At 32.7% G+C, this 19204-nt stretch overlaps 1 protein-coding gene across 1 annotated transcript in view; it reads left to right on the plus strand.

Moving 5' to 3' along the window:
• Nucleotides 1-1500: 1500 nt before the first annotated feature.
• Nucleotides 1501-19204, plus strand: part of LOC111084980 (protein quiver-like) — a 30522-nt gene continuing 12818 nt past the window's right edge. The window contains exons 1-2 of the mRNA XM_022381755.1: nucleotides 1501-1656; nucleotides 3922-3969. Of these exons, the coding sequence (XP_022237463.1) occupies nucleotides 1536-1656; nucleotides 3922-3969 (169 nt within the window). The 5' untranslated portion in view covers nucleotides 1501-1535. The remainder of the gene's footprint in view (nucleotides 1657-3921; nucleotides 3970-19204) is intronic.

Consider the following 19204-nt stretch of genomic DNA (forward strand, 5'->3'; position numbering starts at 1 on the left):
ATCCTTCTAGAATATCATGACGTGTTACTAGCGTCACGTGACTTCCGCTGTCGTAACAATATTGATGCCTTGTGGTTAAATTGTATATCAAAATAATCTAAGTTTATTTCATCATAATCTATATCTCCATTTAAGAGTTCATTAGTAGCCTGTATTTAGACCATTCACAAACAATTTCATCTAAACACCTTTTTATGAAACATACTTTAATATTATAGTCCCGCAATAACTAAGAACTCCTTTCATTTTGTTTCTGACTATGCTTTAAAATGATTAAATGGTTTTAGCAAGAAGTGGGAAGATTCCTTCCCCGTGTTTTGTAGTTGTTGGAATAATCTCTAAAATTAAAAGTTCATTTGAAGTGGTATTATCGTTTTTTCTTAGATTCTACTAATGATACATCAAAGCCCATAATAGTTTTGTAGTTTATGTTTAGTGTTTCATCCACTTCTAGTACAAATCTGCTTCAGTAGATTGTCTTCAACATGTTTCATCTTTGAGTTTTGTTACTTTACAGTTTCATGGCATAAAAAGTGTCAGTTTTGGTTAACTAATTCACTTTTTCTAACATTCCATCATCTATTAATTTGCGAGTTTCATGGTGTAAATCATAGATTACGAGGAATTTGTGCTGTTATGTTGTATTTTCTTGTGGCATCTTCTTGCGCATTTGTAAAATGTAAAACCTGAATTTCGTAATACATGTTTATATATATATCAACATAAGCCATTTACAATGCCCAGGAAAATGCCTGTCAACATTGTATTTTATACTCTTGTTTTTTTATGAAGTTGTCTTTAAATTATATTTGTTCATGAAATGTTTTAGAATTTTATCATCTACTGTAGTTAAATTATTGCTTATTTTTAAGCGCAAAGCCACACAATAGGCTATCTGCACTTTGCCTACCACGGGTATCAAAAACCAGTTATTAGCGTTATAAGCACACACACACACACACATACAATTTTGAAGTACAAAAAATACAAATATAGTGTATTTTATTATGTAACTTGTATACATGGGAAATTCTCAGTTAATTTTTTTCTTACCTAAGAACAATTACAAGAAAATGTTATTATATATCTTATCAATTGATTTAGTACAAATGAATTTTTTAAAAATACATTACAATGCCAATCATCAAGACGTAAACCTCATCTCCGTTTTGTAAAACTTTATATAGCTGTGAAAGAAAATGAATGTCTCACGTGTGTAATCCACATGCACATATTTTCTTTTGTCAGATATACGTATTAGTCCATAAGATAAGTATTTTATTCTAAAAACCTTAATGATTTATATTCTAAAAATGTGGACGTTTGTTTTAGCATAAAAAGTTACCGCTGACCCACTGGGGACGTGACATTTGAAAGAAAAGATTAATAATAGATATTTCAGTTTTTTGTTCTTGTTTCACCGGTAATCGCCAGTAGTAATAGAACACTACGAGCCTCAACTAGTGACGTAGTTTCTGGTCCAGGCAGAGTGCAGAGTTTTTCTCTTCCTGTGATATGGAAGTCGTCCGCTCACGATGATGGTTGTTTCTGCAGTCGTAACAAAGCAGTGTGCGAAGAAATATTTTCACGTAATGAGAAGGTATAGGTTATTACATTCATGTACCTTAATTGATACGAAGTGGGTGGTAATACTAGGTAAGTTTCATGCTTATTTTAGACAATAATCTGTCTACTGGAAAGTAAATTATTTCATCATGGGTGGTAGTACAGCTCAATATACGTATTATTATTTTGGTAACGTAGTAGTCAGTGTTGTTTTTATTGGTTGCCAAGGTATTAGTGATGCTAATAAGATTTAAGTTATAGGTAATGAATAAATAACATATCTTGCAAAACGTATAGGGTTTATAAGCATATTGTTGTGTGGATAATCAAAACCGCATGATATTTGTTTAATTCGGTACTTATATATAGATCTATTTTAATAGCTCGTTATAATGAAAATAAACGATTTAAAAAAAATCTTATTCCAGTACTTAAGTTGTACCGTTTCAAGCTAGAACACAACATGCTTAATGCTGCAAAATAAACACATACATGTTACAGTTATCAAAACAAAACATTATTGTGCACTTGGAAAAGTTAAATAGTTATATATTATTAAAATTATCTAATAACATCGATATATTTATACAGAACACAGAAAAGCAGAAACATTGGTACCGAGAAAAAAAAAAAAAAGCTGATCTTGCTATTCTTTTCAATATCCAAAACGTGTATGTGCAGTTGCAACGTCTTAACAATGATATGTGCATAGATTTCCAGCGAATTAAGATAATTCAGTAAGATTGCTTTCTGACGCAACAAATCGTAGATGTAAAAATTTTGGGAAATTTCTGTTTGGTTATCTTAAATCTACATAAGATTATTAAGTAAGTAAGTTTAAGAAAATGAAAAACTACGTAAAGTGCTACCCGTGCTGCGCTCACCGCGAAACCAGATTGTTAGCGTTATAAGCCCATAGACTTACCGCTGAGCAATCGGGGGCAACGTTAAGGGGCTGATATTTTTGATGAATCGAGAAATATAAAGACCACTTATTTAATTTTATAGTTTTCTATAAAACAATTATAACTTTAATAGAAATTCTAATAGACTGTCAAGTTTAGCATAGACTAAAAACCGTATTAAAATCGAGTTTTTTAAATCTATGTGTTTCAAATTATTTTAAGTCTGAACTATCAGTCTATGAATTTGTATTCTTTTTTATTTTATATTTATGTATTTTATAAATTACTTCTTTATTTGTTTGTTGTTGTTAAGCGCAAAGTTATACAATGAGTTATTTGTGCTGTGCTCACTACGGTTATCGAAACCCGGATTTTAGCGTTATAAGCCTTCAGACTTACCGCTGAGCCACTGGGGGAAGTGGGGGGAGGCTTTATAGAATACTACCGAAATAATATCTCTCACAAAGTTATAAATACGCAGAACGTTAAAAGGTTGAAAGAGAAACTCGGGATTATTTTGTATTTGTATGTCGGTAAGTAAAGTATACTATTTTGTTTATCTACTTTTACTTTCATTAACGGTTACAATGTTTCATATTGTTACGACAGCGGGGGTCACGTGACGCTAGTAACACGTCATATTCTCGAAGATTCGTGAATGCTCGAGCGTTTACTAGATTTCAGTATTCTTGTATATATATATAAGACCGGTAAGAAGTGAAGACAACAATGTAATTGAACTGCAGACTGAAAGTTTGTTTGTATGTTTGTAATTAAGCACAAAGCTACACAATGGGCTATCTGTGCTCTGCCCACCACGGGTATCGAAACTCGGATTCTAGCGTTGTAAGTCTGCAGACATACCGCTGTGCCACTGGGGGGCTGCAGACAGAGAGAGAGACTGAAAATTGAGTCGAGCACGTGAGTCGTTCGTTGTGAATTATAGCGTTTGTTATAACGTGACTGTGGAAATTAAGTGTATTTCAAAGTTGTATTGAGAAAGAATAAACTAGTTTTATTTAAGAAAGGACTTGTGTTGCTAAAGTTTCATCGGAAAGAAATTATACGGGAAATTAATTAACGAACAGAGACGTAACAATATGTATAATTTTATCAATTTAAATTACTTTTATTTTATTTTTATTATAAAGATAATTTTGTATTGTAAGCTTTATATAAGGATTTAGGACTAACCTAAATCTCCTAAATGAGATGTTGGGTTTACGTCTGAAAATATCGTTAACACCGAATTAATGAATTATAATCTTCAAAAGTAAGAACGTAAAAAAAGTATTTTTATCTAGGTATATTCATTGCTAGCTTGATTTTTAGTTTCGCTCTAAATAGTTACTTGGTCTGATTGGTAGTTAATTTTAATTCCTTATTGTGAGAATAATCATATATTTTATCATTCTATTTATTTATCATTTTTTGTGCTTATTTCTTACAGTAATTCTGAAATTCATATGTGCCTCAAAAGCAGAAGAGGAATGTTTGTGTAAGTAACATTTGTGTACATAACCATTTGAAGGAATTGGCTTTGGGTCTAGTGATTTCAGACAGAAATTAAAAAAATAGTGTATATATAACATACAAGATTTAAAATTATTAATATGATTTAATGCAACATAACCATGATATTTATTAACTTTATAATATTTGTGAGTAAATTAAAGAAGTGACAAATCCATTATATGACCAAATATTATATCTGTCTGTCTGTATATTTTACTAACCTTTAGTAAGGTGTGTGTCTTAAAAATCAAAGGAATAAAATATTATTTTAGATTTAACAACTTGTGAGGTGGTACGTATGGATAGTTTTTGAATTTAGGCATAGTATTTATTATGAACAAACAAAGGTGACACAGGCAGCAATTACCTAGTTCAAAGCCATGACAAAATAACAGACACCTACCCTTCGATTACTACAGTTCTTCCTTACAATAATCGTAAATGATTATCACCAAATCTTTTTTTAGCTTTTCTATTGTATCACACACAAAAGAAAAAAACAACAACAACCTCACCTCCAGATCAACATATGTATTTGTCCAGACGAGTCAATTATTTAACACTGAATGACATTTCAAATCTATTATAGTTTTTCAGTAATATCAAAAACGGCCAGCATATATTTGTCTAGACAGGGCAGTTAATTAATACTGAATGTGACATTTCACATGTCATACAATTACACCATTTCTAATCTAAACTGATAAAAAAAAAGAATTACTCCAAAATAATTTGTCATTTTTCCATAATATTAACATCAAGGTTTATAGTCTACAAATTTATCCACCAGATCTCACACTAGAAAAAATTCCTTCTGCTAAAGATAGAGCACAATATCTGGATTTAGATATCAAAATCATTAATCAAACATTCAAGTATAAAGTTAAAAAAAAACACAGACACTTTCAATTTTGAAATTATACACTTTCCATTTCTAAATATGAAACTTCCAAATAAATTTTGTTACAATGTTTACTACTCTCAGTTTATTCAATACAGTAGAATTTGTTCATAATTAGAAGATTTTGTGAGTAGAGTTTGTGAACTCACTGTTGTTTTTCATAATGCATATTTCTCATTGTGCATTTTAAACACAAAATTTGTTTAATTCTGTGGGAAATTCAACAATATTATTCCTACAGATTATGGGTTTAGAAGTTTTGCAGAGTATCACGACAAAACCTTTCACATATAAACTTTAATTCCTTGGGATATTGTTTAGGCTCATGGGAACAGCTTTATTGTATTGACCACCATTGGTTTTTACCTCACATTAACTTTAATATTTTATATAGTTAATATTAGCCATATACAAGTTCCATACATATAATATGAAATTACTCTATTAGTTTAGTTATATTAGTTTTTGAATATTACTTTATTTGCCATATTAATGACTTTCCTAGTTTTCATTTCTAAGTAGTAGTATTTTTATTAAACTTTCTTATCGTTTATTATTTTTGGCTGTTACAGCAGATTTAATGTCATTTGTTAATTTCTGTAGTCAGCTCAATGTGTTTGTTACAGGAATAAAGTAACAGTGGTAAAGTTTTTAGACATATCACATAGTATGTTTAGCATGTTATTTTCTTTATATTACATTTAACATTGTTACATTTAGATGAACTTAGATATTATTTTGATTTATTTATTTTTGTATAGAGCTACACAATGAGCTGTCTGTGCTCTGTCTACCATGGAGAATCAAACCACAGATTTTAGGATTGTAACTCCATTATTATTTTGTATCTTCATAAACATTAGTTCTTGGTTGTACTGTAAGAAAATTTCTGCTACAGATATGACACAGGTTAAACAGTAACACATGTCAAATATTTCACCCGCCTCTGATACTAGTCAGTAGAGGAATCTTAATTAATTTTCTTTGATCAAAAGATGGCCTAAGGAGAAATGAAGGGAAAACAAGCATGTTATACCAGGGTTACTTGATAATTAATACATTTGTGTATTTTAGCCAGCAAGTTTTCCAACAGAAACAGTTAGTTTCAATGGAGATAACTTCAGTCTGCATACTGCAGATTGGTATTTATTCGGACAAACATTTGTATACATTAAAAGCCATAAGAAAGATTATAGTAAAGTTTTGCACTCACTTGCACTTGTAGACAGGGCCAGTTGTAGACATTTGGTGGTCCCAGGCAAACGTATTTTTGGCGGCCCTGTATAACAGTATTTAAGTACCTTGCATTATGAAGAATAAGTAACAAATCATTGAAAATTGATACGTATAAAAAAATAATTAACTCAACGAAAAGTTTTATTTTAATACAAAAGCATTTCACTTTAATTTAATTCAAAAGCTGATTTGAGATTTAACCCATATAAGTTTTAATTAATAACAAACTTATAGGAATCAAAGGATGCATATAAAAAACTATGTTTATATGAAAAGATTTCTTGCTTTACGACTTGCAAAACCACCAATTAAAGTTTAGTAATCAAATGATGATGCTACAAAGTATTCAGTTGAAATCATAGAAAGGTCAACCAGCATTTCTTGTGTCATCCTTGAATGTAAGTATGTCTTATATAATTTAAATTATTTAATATTTCTGAGCCAAAAACTGGGTAATGGATAAAAGACACTCAAGAATGTTGTGATAGTGAATCTTTTATTTATCAGTCAGTTGTTTCAGTTCTTTATCAATCGATTTTCCAGCTCCATCCATTGATGCCTAGCATCAATGTGCTTCGAGGTGGACTCGTACTCTCATAAGTATGTTGCAAGATTTCTCTAGTTGTTACAACCATCATTAGTAAAATGATTATGAGCTCTTCCAAAAAGCTTGCAACAAAAGCAGAAAATGCAGTTATTAGCTGCAGCATAGCAGCTCATGGAATGGCTCTCAGTTTTTTTTTTTGTTTTTTTACAAGTACAAACGTTTAGCTCATAGCTCTGTCTTCTTTGGCCTGATTTGAGATTTAATTATAGTTTTGGACTCAGAAAGTCAATTAATATATTTGACTATGCTAAAGGTCTACTCTAATTCTGCCTGAAAAGATTTCAAGTGCCGCGGCTATTGATGATTCCCTCTTGTGTTTTATTGAATAAACCAACTAACACCGATCAATTCTTTCTTTATTTGATAAATGTCTGGTATAAAATTATTCCGAAAAATGTCTACCATTATTGTTTCGTGCAAAATCATTGTCACTAACTCTTTTCACACCAGCTTCAACCCAAAACTCTCACTGATTGCCGCTTATGGAAGCAGCCACGAGTCAGTATCATTCTTATCAGTGTCAGTCGGTTCTATTTTATCGCTTTCAGAATTTTCTTTAGCTATCAAACTTTCTTAAAATGCTAAGAATTGCTCCTCTTTATGATCTGGCTAATGCCTCTTGGGCCTTCCTTCTTTTACGATTAAGAGCACCAGAATCGGTTATAGTCCCTCAGACAACAGACATTTTTATTCAAAGGGCTAGATTGCTAATGATGTATTTGAATTTATGTAATTTGTTAATCAACGCCTGCATATGAACAACAACAAACAATTAATAAATATAAAAGGGGCTTTTATAAATTTAAAAATATATTTTTTCAATTTTTAAGATTATTTTGTAATGTAATAATTGTACTGATCTAATATAACTTATTTTATTTACCAACAGAAATAGCAATATTGAAATATATGTATATTGTTACGTCCCTGTTCGTTTGTTAATTTCCCTTAGAAATTCTTTCCGAGAAATTTCAGCGATACAAGTCCTTTTTTTAATTAAAACTAGTTTATTCTTTCTCGATACAACTTTATAATACACAGAATTTCCACAGTCAATACGTTTACAATCTCGATAACAAAACACACACTTTATATTACCGCCACTACCGCTCGCTTGACTCAATTATCTCTCTCTATATCTATCTATCTGCAATTATTTGCCGGGCTTAAATACTAAAATAGAGGGCGCTTGGAAAAGACTAGAGTTGCCAGGAAAAGTCACGATCCTTCGAGAATCTCATGACGTGTTACCAACGTCACGTGACTTTCGCTGTCTTAATAATATATATATATATTTGTATGTTGTCAATTGTTAACTTTATTATTAATGTATATCAGGGGCCTTCAACCTGTGGTACGCGTACATACATACATACATACATACGCACAGTGCTATCGGTATATACAAATTGCCAATCTTTAATATTTACACACTAAGAAATTTATTGTAACAATCATACCTACTTACACATAGAATACATAGTCCTAACAATCATAAATAGTTTTATGGATTACTCATTGTTAGAAAATAGAAATGCTTCTTATCTCTACCCTCTTCTAAGGTTTGGAATGAAATAATCGATGAATGTTCCAATTAGTAAGACGACGCATGTGCAGAAAATGTTGTTTGAGGTTCGCCATGTGCTATGAAACCAAAACCATCCGGTGTAGCGAAAAAGTTATATTTGTGTCTTACCAATGAGTGGTACTAACTCAAAATTACAAAATTGACCGATTTGCTGGTTTACGATATATTAGATATTAAGTCTTATAGGTCCGTTAATCTTGCCCTTCACACATTTATCTCAAAATGTAGTTCTAAAATTTTATTTATTCCTGTTAATTTTTTAATTTACTTTAAAATTTGGCGGCTCCAAGAGGACGCTTAGTTTGCGTGCTATTAGGACCAGCTCTGCTTGTAGATATATAGATGATATTCATATACCAAATTATCAAGTTTTATAGACAGTCTACAAATTTATCCACCAGAGCTCACTCTAGATAAAAGCTCTTTCACTGAAACAAAGCACAATATCTGGATATAGATATCAACATCATTAATCGAACATTCAAGTTTAAAGTTTTCAGTGAAACTGAAGCTTTCAACTTTGTGGTTGTAAACTTTTCATTTCCAAATATGAATATTCCAAATAACTTATATTACAATGTTTGCTAATTACAGATTATTCGAAACAGTAGAATTTGTTCATAATTGCAAGATTTTGTGAAGAGTGCTCGTAAGCTCACTCTCATTTTCCATAATGAAGATTTCTCATTGTGTGCGCATTTCAAACACAAAATTCGTTCAATTCTGTAAGAAATTCAACAATATTCTTGCTACAGATTATAGGTTTAGAAGTTTTACAGGGTATTACGACAAAACCTTTCACATATAAACTTTAATTCATTGGGATATAGCATGTTTCTATGTTTTACAGCAAGGCCACATAGGGCTATCTGTTGTATCTACCATGAGGTATCGAACCCCGGATTTTAGCGTTATATGTCCGTAGACTTACAACTGTCCCAATTAGGGACAGAGATATTGCTCAGGTTAATAGAAAACAGCTGTAGTGTATTGAACACCACTGGTTTTAGCTTCAATTAGTTATTATTATTATATATAGTTAATATTATCTGTATACAAGTTCCTTATATTTTATGACATTACACCATTATTTTATTTATATTAGTTACACTCTTTGCCACGTTAACGATTATTCTAGTTTCCTTTCTAATTACCTCCGTCACCCAAGGTGGAGGGAGGTTATGTTTTCATCCCCCTGTGTGTGTGTGTGTGTGTGTGTGTGTATTTGTCAGCAAGATTTCTAGAAATCGGCTAATAAATTTAGACGAAAGTTGGTATGCATTTGGACTATGAGGTCCAACTTTGAAGTAATTAGTTTTTGGATGGTCAAGGTCAGAAAAATCCAAAAAATCCCTATCTATTAACATGGGGACCAATTTTTCACCGTGTTTCGGCTCTGTAACTCAGTCAAAAATTGTCGAATTTTGATGAAACTTGGTAGACATATGTAGAATATTATTCCTCATTGTTTTGCCAAAAAAATGATTCTTGTCCATTTACAACGATGGACTACAGACAGATTTTCATATTTTTTGAGGGCCGAATATGATCATTGCTGCGTGGCGGAGGTATGCGTTTCTACTGAGTACCCCCTCTAGTTATTATTACTTTTATTGAACTTTATACTTTCTAAAGACTTATCGTTTTCTGCTGTCACAGCAGATTTAACACTATTTGTTACTTCCTGTTGCCAGCTCTATGTGTTTGCTACAGGGGTAGTTAAAGTAAGAGTGGTAAAGTTTTCTACATACATCACATATTATGTTTAATATGTTGTTTTTCTTGTATTACATTTAACATTGTTACACGTACATGAACATATAAGATATTATTTTAATTTTCTTTTTTATTACTTTGAAAACTTCAGTTCCAGGATGTACTATAGGAAAATTACTGCTACAAATTCGGAACAGTTAAAACAGTAACATGTGTCGAATACACACTAGGGGTGGCTTAATGAGTTTTGTTTGGTTAACAATGGACTGTGAAGAATTGGAAAAAAAACAACAACAAAAAACAGGGATGTTATACAAAAGTTACAAATTTCTTTTACGACAGTAGTTTAAGCCGACAGCTAGTGTTTCTGTGTTCCTTAAGTAAGATATTCTAATTTATTTATTGTTACTTTCATTAACAGTGTTGGTTACACTATTTAATATATCGAACGTCATTACTTTTTTTATGTTTATTGTTATACTTTTATGGCAAATATTTGTTTTGCATTGTTAGCTTAATATATGAATTTAGGCCTAACCTAAATGTCCTAAAGTGGCCAAACCTCGTGACTGTTATTGGGATTACGGCAGAAAATATTGTTAACAGCAAAGTTATCCAACTGATGAAACAATGCATTCTTATCTTTACAAGTGGTAGCCTAAGAAAAGTATATTTAATTTGTTACGTATTAGAATTTCGAATAGTCTGAAATTCAGTTAAATGATACTTAATTTAGTAGTATATGCCAATATATTTCCAATTTATATTTGCCAACAAGATTGACACAAATATGTTTTAATATACACACAACAATACAATTTACAATAACGGTTATTAGAAATAATGATTTATAAACAAAAGTTTCACAAACTTACAAGCAATATAAAGTCTTATTTCTAGTCTGGAACTTCCTTGATATCTTATCGAGGGTTTCTGATGAGCGAGTTAATTACGCGTTGATGTAGGTACAATTCGCTTAACTGGGAGCTAGCTAGCTTTGTCCTTCGTTATTCACCAGCCACACACGCTGAGTTTCCACCGTGAAGTTATATAATGTTTCGTAAAAATACTAATGTCCGATGAGAATTCACTGAGGTTAAATGATTTGTAATGTTCGAACTTTGTAAATGCTCCTAAGTAGATATGTAAAGTTTTCCGATTGATAAGAGTCACAACAATCACAGCTTCCGAAGTTTATATCACACTGACTATAGCAAACTAATAATAGATACTCTTTTTTTCGCGTGTCGCGTTGGTTATATTTATAGGCGTGTGGAGAGTGTCTAGAAAATTCAGATTATATAACAATACAAAGCTATACTAGCGTTTACGTACACACACACACACACACACACACACATTGTTGATTCTTACACACAATAATCTTCTACAACTTTAGAGATAGGTGGGAGTTTCGCAATACATATTTTAAGTATATAAGTTATGTACACATGTAAATATAAATTTAATTCAAGCAAATATCGATAGTAGAATAAATATATAACAATAAATCCGTCACAAATTATTTACATATATTCTCGGGTTGATTTTTAGTTTTGCTCTACATAGCTTGCTCTTATCGGAAATTGATATTAATTGCTTTCTTCAAGATAGTTTTATACTTGTATCAAGCTTTGCAAATACTCATAAACACAAATTTCATAACTTTTCACTCGCTTCCTTCTGTTACTGTCGTTACCACCCTGCCATATTTAAATAATTTATATATACAGTTCATTTCCAGTTATTATTATATTTTCATAATCATCAACGATTTCCTCAAATAACTAGAGTTGACCTTTACGCGTTTGGTTTGTTCCTTAAAATTCTATAAGTTTTTCTTAACCAGGTACATGATCAATAAACTAAAATCAAATGACTTAATAAAATTAGTTAGATTTTACCTGGCACATATAATTAATCAACAGAAGAGGAGTGAAATGGTTATTTTAAAAGTATTTTAAGAAAAAGTATATTCAGATGTAAGCAGCCTGTTTATAGTAACTTCTAAAGTTTAACTGCTTAAAATATTATCGCTGTCGATAGTACATTATCGAAGGAATGTACTGTTTTTGAATTATTTCAAACATTCAATAAATAATCTTGAATAAAAAAACTGAAATTCCAGTAAGAAACTCAATATTACGTTTCCAACAGTACGATATTTCCATCTGTGTGTTACTGATGCGTTATTTTTAATTCTTTTTGGCTAAAATTAAGTATCTGTTCTGCAAATACTAATATACTTTAAAAAAATGTTTCATGTCTTTAATACCCCACAAATATACCTCATTAGACTCTCAGGATTACTGTAATGTATTCTGAGACTGCATTACCAACACTTTTCAGTTATTGTGCAGATAATAATGACAAATAATCTTAAAGTTAGAATTATTCTTTAATGTAATCAATGCAATGCAATATATACAAAAGGGGCAACACCATTACTCTGTTCTCTTACAGAATAACTGCATCTGCTAAGGAATAGTCTGTTTATGCGAAGTTTGTTATGTTATTAATTTAAAAAGCTGTTGTCAAAACCTGTTCGTGACACTTCATCAACTATCAAATGGGTGAATTCAAATATAATTTCTAATTAATGTTCCCAGATTATATAATATTGTAAAGGGGGTTTAACTATATAGAAACACACTTAAAAGTGAGTGATCCAGCGTGATTTAACCCATCAAATAACTGGCTACGTGGCTGCTTGTTGGAAGGTTGTAGGGTATTCTCAAAATCACCAGTGAAATCACAACCAAGGTATCAGAAAGCACTGACGCTGTGTTAAAACAACTAATAAAATGGAAGGTGGTACTGAAGGGACACTGTGAAATTGGCAATTACTGCTTCAGAAATTCCAGCATGGAGGTAGACAAGATATATTTTCTTCGACGTCACAATGTAGTAAGGCTCTTGTCCTAGAACAATTGATCATTAATCTGTACTTACAAGTGCCTGCATTTTGTCGTTGCAAGGCTGTCAGTGTGCAAGATGCTGACAAAAGAGAGAGAGTTTACAGTTTAAAGCAAATTAAAGTGGGTGCTCAACTGGTCAAGTCAGGAAGGAAGATCGCACATTGAAGGATACGCTGGAAACAACTGCATCACTATATTCACTAGAGTCTATGGTGCAAAGTTTTACAGCAACAACATTACCAGAAACAAATACTCGTGGATGCTGGTGATTTTTTTAACGCAAAGTGACTTACCACTGATCCACTGGGGGACAACACTTATAATAAGAAGGAACTATACTTTTGAAGAAACAGTTCTAAAGAACACACACACACAAAATCAATAAAGCGACAGATCCATGACAAATTGTATCAGAGTATAAAGAGTTTAAATCTGTGATCATAGAAAAACTTCTGTATAAGACTGAAAGATATGAAGTCCGTATTGGACAAATGTTAGTTTACTGTTACTCTTATCTATAGGTTTATTTTAATTAGACTATTAAGACTGATAGACATGAAGTCCTTATTGGACAAATGTTAGTTTACTGATACTCTTATGGATAGGTTTCTTTTTACTAGAATATTAATGGAGAGTGCCAGGAAGAATGTTATAGATGTCTGTAATTTTTTTGTCACTCATCGATAAAATCCATTAAAATATGTGTTCACAGAGAGTTAAACATGCATTACAAAAGTCCCCCGCTAGAACAGTGGTAAGTCTACGGATTTGCAACGCTAAAATCAGGGGTTCGATTTCCCTCGGTGGACACAGCAGATAGCACGATGTGGTTTTGCTATAACAAAACACACACTCTTTGACGACATGATAACTGAGAGAAAATGGCTAGTCTGAGGACTATTGAATTGTCCTGGAGTTACTGAAGATGTAGTTTTCTCTGACTCAAAGAAAGGATTATGTCAGCAAGGTCAAAGAACCACACTAACTGCCACTTCCAGAAACCTTCCTGCTAATCACCAATCCACGGTCATTTTGCTGTCAAATGTACTTTCAGAGTACTTTAGCTCAAAAAAGTCCATGTGCTTCATGGGTGTTAAATGCATAACACCTTAAATGTGCAAAAATGGGGCTTTGCCAAGGGAAATATCAAGACTGATATTACCTTGAATCTATAGAGGAACCCACAACAATGATTCATGGAAATACATTTGTCTAAAATGATGCTAAGTATATCAACATATAAATGTAAGATACATTTGTCTAAAATGATGCTAAGTATATCAGCATATAAATGTAAGATACATTTGTCTAAAATGATGCTAAGTATATCAGCATATAAATGTAAGATACATTTGTCTAAAATGATGCTAAGTATATCAGCATGTAAATGTAAGATACATTTGTCTAAAATGGTGCTATGTGTGTAAGACATGTATACAAATAAACTGTATGTGAGAACTTTATGTGTCTAAGTTAAAACAATCATAATGTTTTTTCTGTAATAAAATAAAATATATATTACAAGAGGTTTTACATCCTAAATATCGTAAACTGTAATTCCACTTTTTAAATTGAATTTATACATGTTATGCAGTGGTTATTCTACATCAACGCTATACAAAATTCAAAAGTGTAATTACCATCTGGTTATGTTGTTCGAATTTTATGTGTAACATTACACGTTTTAATTCTGGATTGCTGTATACCTGTTGATTAACTGCTTCACTCAGGCAAATTTTTGCTCATCAGGAGATTTTTGTTCACACACACACACACACAAACTATAGGAGATGGGAATAACGTTTTCTGATTATTGGAGTAATCGAATAGCATACGATACGTGGCATTTAGTGCTATTTACGTGCTCTGCTCGAGCAAACAGATGCTGGACCGTAGAGTTTTTATTTTGATTTTACAGAAACACTATAATAGATTTGGAAATAAATATTTCTGATTACTGGAGGGGAGAGTTGAAATAATAGAATAACATACAATATGTGGCATTTAGTGCTATTTAAGTGCCTTGTCCAGGTAATAATATGTTCGTCTGACTTTTACGTATTCCTCTAAGAAAACATTGATTCTGCCTAGATTCTTGTACTTTTATTAACGAAATGGATAGAAGCAGTAGCACATAGTTCTAAGTTTTACGACTTTTCATAAAGAAGTGGAGAGAATAAACTACAACTTTGATTATAAAGAAATGGAGTTACTTCTAATGTATTGAAATATTATATTGTTACGTCTCCGTTTGTTAATTAATTTTCCGTAACTTCGTTCCGACGAAACTTTAGCGATACAAGTCCTTTCTTAAATAAAACTGGTTTATTCTTTCTGAATATAACTTTACGATACACTTAATCTCAACAGTCGCTCTATAACAAACGCTAGAACGTCTCACGTGCTCGTGCTCGACAATACTCAATTACACTGTACTCTCTGACTGCAGTTCAATTACTCATTACCTACACATTGTCCCGTCACGTTGTGACCATCTTATATATACTAGCCTACCCCCAATCTTGTAATCTCCCGATAATTCCCGAAGGTTCGAGAGAAGGAGTGGCGTGATACTAGTCACGTGACCTCGCTGACGCAACGATATAATCCCCGTTGCGTTAGCTTCCGTAGCCCCTATGATAGAATTAACTTTGAAAAAAAAATAAATAAATGAACTTGGTAAGGTGTTTGAAACTAATGAAATTGTAATGAAACTTTACCAATAAAAAAATAGCCTCTCCAAAAATGCAACTGCAACTACTTGTTACATCTTTTAAAGTGACTTATTTTACAAAAGCATGCAGCGTAAGTCTAAGGGCGTATAAAGCTAAAAATCGGGTTTCAAAGGAGAATAAAATATGTGATATTATATGAATAATATTTTAACCACGTATTACGTTACACTTGTATAACATAGAAAGAAGCATAGAACATGTAAAATATAAGTTAAATATAAAGTAGTTTTTGGTAACTTTCAAATGTTATACCAGCAACTACAACAGAATATGTATATATATATAACAAAATTATCAGATAACGTCAATCGATAAGTGTCAATTCTATTTTTTTTAAGAGATGAAGAATGGAATATATGCTTTTGTAAGTCTACGTTTCAAGTTTTAGACGATTGTTGTCTTGTCGTGGGTTGAGACTAGGATTTTTCACGAATGCAAAAATGGCATTTACTTAAACTATTATATAGGAATAAAGGTAAAGTTAATTGGGCTTACCGAATTAGGCAACTCTTTTAGTGTTTATATTTAGTTTAAATCGTAGAGATCAAATAAAGGATAAAACTTTTAAGAAATATTGTACTCAAGTTACAGAGCGTTCAGAAATAAATGTGCTTTCGGTATCGTTCGCTGGATATGAATGAATTGAGCTTGTTTTCTAACACCTCCCTTGCATGTTTCGGAACTGGTGTTTATTGAAAGAACTTAAGGGGTAATGCTTAGAAGTGATGTCAACATCTCAGCACTATTGTGGTATGGTTGGTCTAAACAACCCTGGTATTTTGTCAAATGACAGTAAGTTTGTTTTGTTGTTAAGCGTACAACTTCACAATGCTATAAACCCTCAGATTTACCGCTGAGCCACGGGGAGCGTGACACTAAATATAGCTGGAATTCTGAGTATGTTGAGGTAAACTAACTGATTAACTGTCTTAATTTCTGAAAACAAAAGTAAATTTAATCGAGTTGGAATATTACGTTGTGTATCTTACAATGCTATTTTGTTGAATATGTGAATATAATATTTTGGATAGTAATACATCTGGCATTCATGCATTGGTTTATTTACAGGTTTTAGCATCGTTTTCAAATATACGTGATATGATACAGTCGGCTTCGCATTTTTAGTTGAAACCACAAACAGTTGTTTCGATAAACTTTCTCGTAGAGACCCGTTGATAAAAGTTTTTGTTAATAAGTTGAATCACACTTTCTGAAAATAGTGAATGGTATTAATTACACATTTTTAACAGTTTACAGTAGATGTTGCTAGCATTCATGTGTGTTTAAATTCAATTGAATTACGTATTCTACTTCGTTAGTAGCATTCAATTGGTCCGGCATGGCCAGGTTGTTATAAGTTTCACCATAATTAACTGAGTGTCGTCATTTGTTTTATTGAAGAAACTAATTACTAAAACATTACGCTCAAAATTAAACTTCTGAATAAAAAAACTTGTAACTCATTCTAATTTGCTCCCCAGTGGCTAGTGGTAAATCTGAGGGCTCACACCGCTAAAAATCGGGTTTCGATACTCACAGATAACCCATTGTGTAGTTTTGCGTTTAACAACAAACAAAGGTTCTAATATATATTTTCCATTATTTCTGTTATGAATCTTGTAGGTTTTAATTTTGTAATGTAAAGTTTACGTATGTATTTTTACTTTACAGAGGGTTGGTTAATCGCACTTTCTAAGAATGACATTCAGGTCCTCTGCTTCTCTTGGAACTATTTCCTGGGTTGTTGATCGTGCTTATTCTGACGGTCATGATTACGCATTATTGTCCTTGAAATAAACATTTTATCAAACTTCTGGGAAGGAGAAAGAAGTCAATATTAGACCACTTTTATCACAACAAACTCCCCAGACCCATAATTCTATATAGACATCGGCTTTCGAGATCACATTTAATTAAAACAAATGCATACACATTTAAGGGGGTATCTTCAGATATGCTGGATAACACCGGTTTCATTCTCCACAGCTTGTAGAAACACTTCTGTAGACAAAGAACATAGCTTTTTGACATACTAGCCTTTCGACGTAGAAATTTCGTCTCGCGTGATTAGTATCAATACGTTCTCCTGGCGGTAACAATAGTTCACCTTAGTTTTACTGTTCACTTTCGATAAGAAAAAAAAACACGAAAAAGATTTCATATTCCTTTTTACATGTTAAAGAATATTTATGACCTTGCCATTAGTAACAGATCGCCCACTTCTTGTTGCTGTCGTTCAAGTACACCCAGGTTTCGTCCAAAATTGCAACCAAAGTCAACTTCTTATGTGACCTTTTATTCTCCTGAACAATAACAGTGAACTATTCGAATGCGCTTGAGTTTTGGGTCTCGTTTGAAAACCATTCTTGCGTGTGAGGTATTTTTCAAACACTTTTCCACAGCCTTTATTTTTTCTCTCTCATCACTGTACCTAAGGAGTAGCTTGTGCACTCTTGTTTATAATTGTTTACAAGAGTAATATATTTGTCAGTTATCATGTACGTAGTTCATTGTGATAGGTGAAACTTGTTAGCAGTCACAGTGTTAGCTGAGGGTTGATGGGTGGGGAGTTGTGGACTACCAGTCTTTAGAAATGATATCGTATGGCATGCAGTGGGATGCAACTTAGGAGATTTTTATCTTCTTTTGCTGATGTTATAGTTGGCGTGTCCTAGGTTATGCATCTTTCATGTTTTGATATCTTTCCTCAGACAGGACCGTGTCATCACTTGCACTTGTAAGGATCAACTTGCGGCATTGTTAGATGGTTGGAAATTCGCCCTGAACCAAATATACAGATGCCAAGTGTGTTGCCCATGTTGCCACGGCTCGTACCTGAAGCAACACGACACTGTGTTAACATATAAGTTGCGAAATTTAGTACAAGGCAACGTTTTCACTTACGAAGCCTTGTCACGGTAACTAGCATCAAATACCCATGTTCCGCTGACGGGTTCAAAAGCCCTTCCCACATGATTCACAGAAGCCTTCAATTATGGACGAACCTCCTGCGTTATTCTCAATTACTTTTAATGATACCCAAGAGGGTAGGTTGGATCCATACCTTAAAGAACCTGTTAGGATACCCGCCCATAGCACTTGACCATGTGTGCCAAGTTTAGTCCCGCTAGCTTGTAAGCGATTCATCCCGTTTTATTGATCGCTGTTTGGTCAAGTGATCTGTTGGTTTGGTTCATGAATGTCGTGGATGAAACCCACATTAATTCTTCGGTGCAATGTGGACCGGTGGCTAGGAAAAACCGTTATTACACCATACAGCTACTGCATGCACGTTACAATAGTTCGTTCGCACACGTGAGTGGCCCTTTTCAGGCCATGTCCATGAAGGTAGGCCCGGCATGGCCAGGTGGTTAGGGCACTCGACTCGCAATCTGTGGGTCGCGAATTCGAATCCCCGTCCCACCAAACATGCTCGCCCTTTCAGCCGTGGGGGCGTTATAATGTGACGGTCAATCCCACTATTCGTTATTAAAGAGTAGCCCAAGAGTTGGACGGT

The sequence above is a fragment of the Limulus polyphemus genome, unplaced genomic scaffold (assembly GCF_000517525.1).
Source record: "Limulus polyphemus unplaced genomic scaffold, Limulus_polyphemus-2.1.2 Scaffold188, whole genome shotgun sequence".
In the NCBI taxonomy this organism is placed as follows: domain Eukaryota; kingdom Metazoa; phylum Arthropoda; class Merostomata; order Xiphosura; family Limulidae; genus Limulus; species Limulus polyphemus.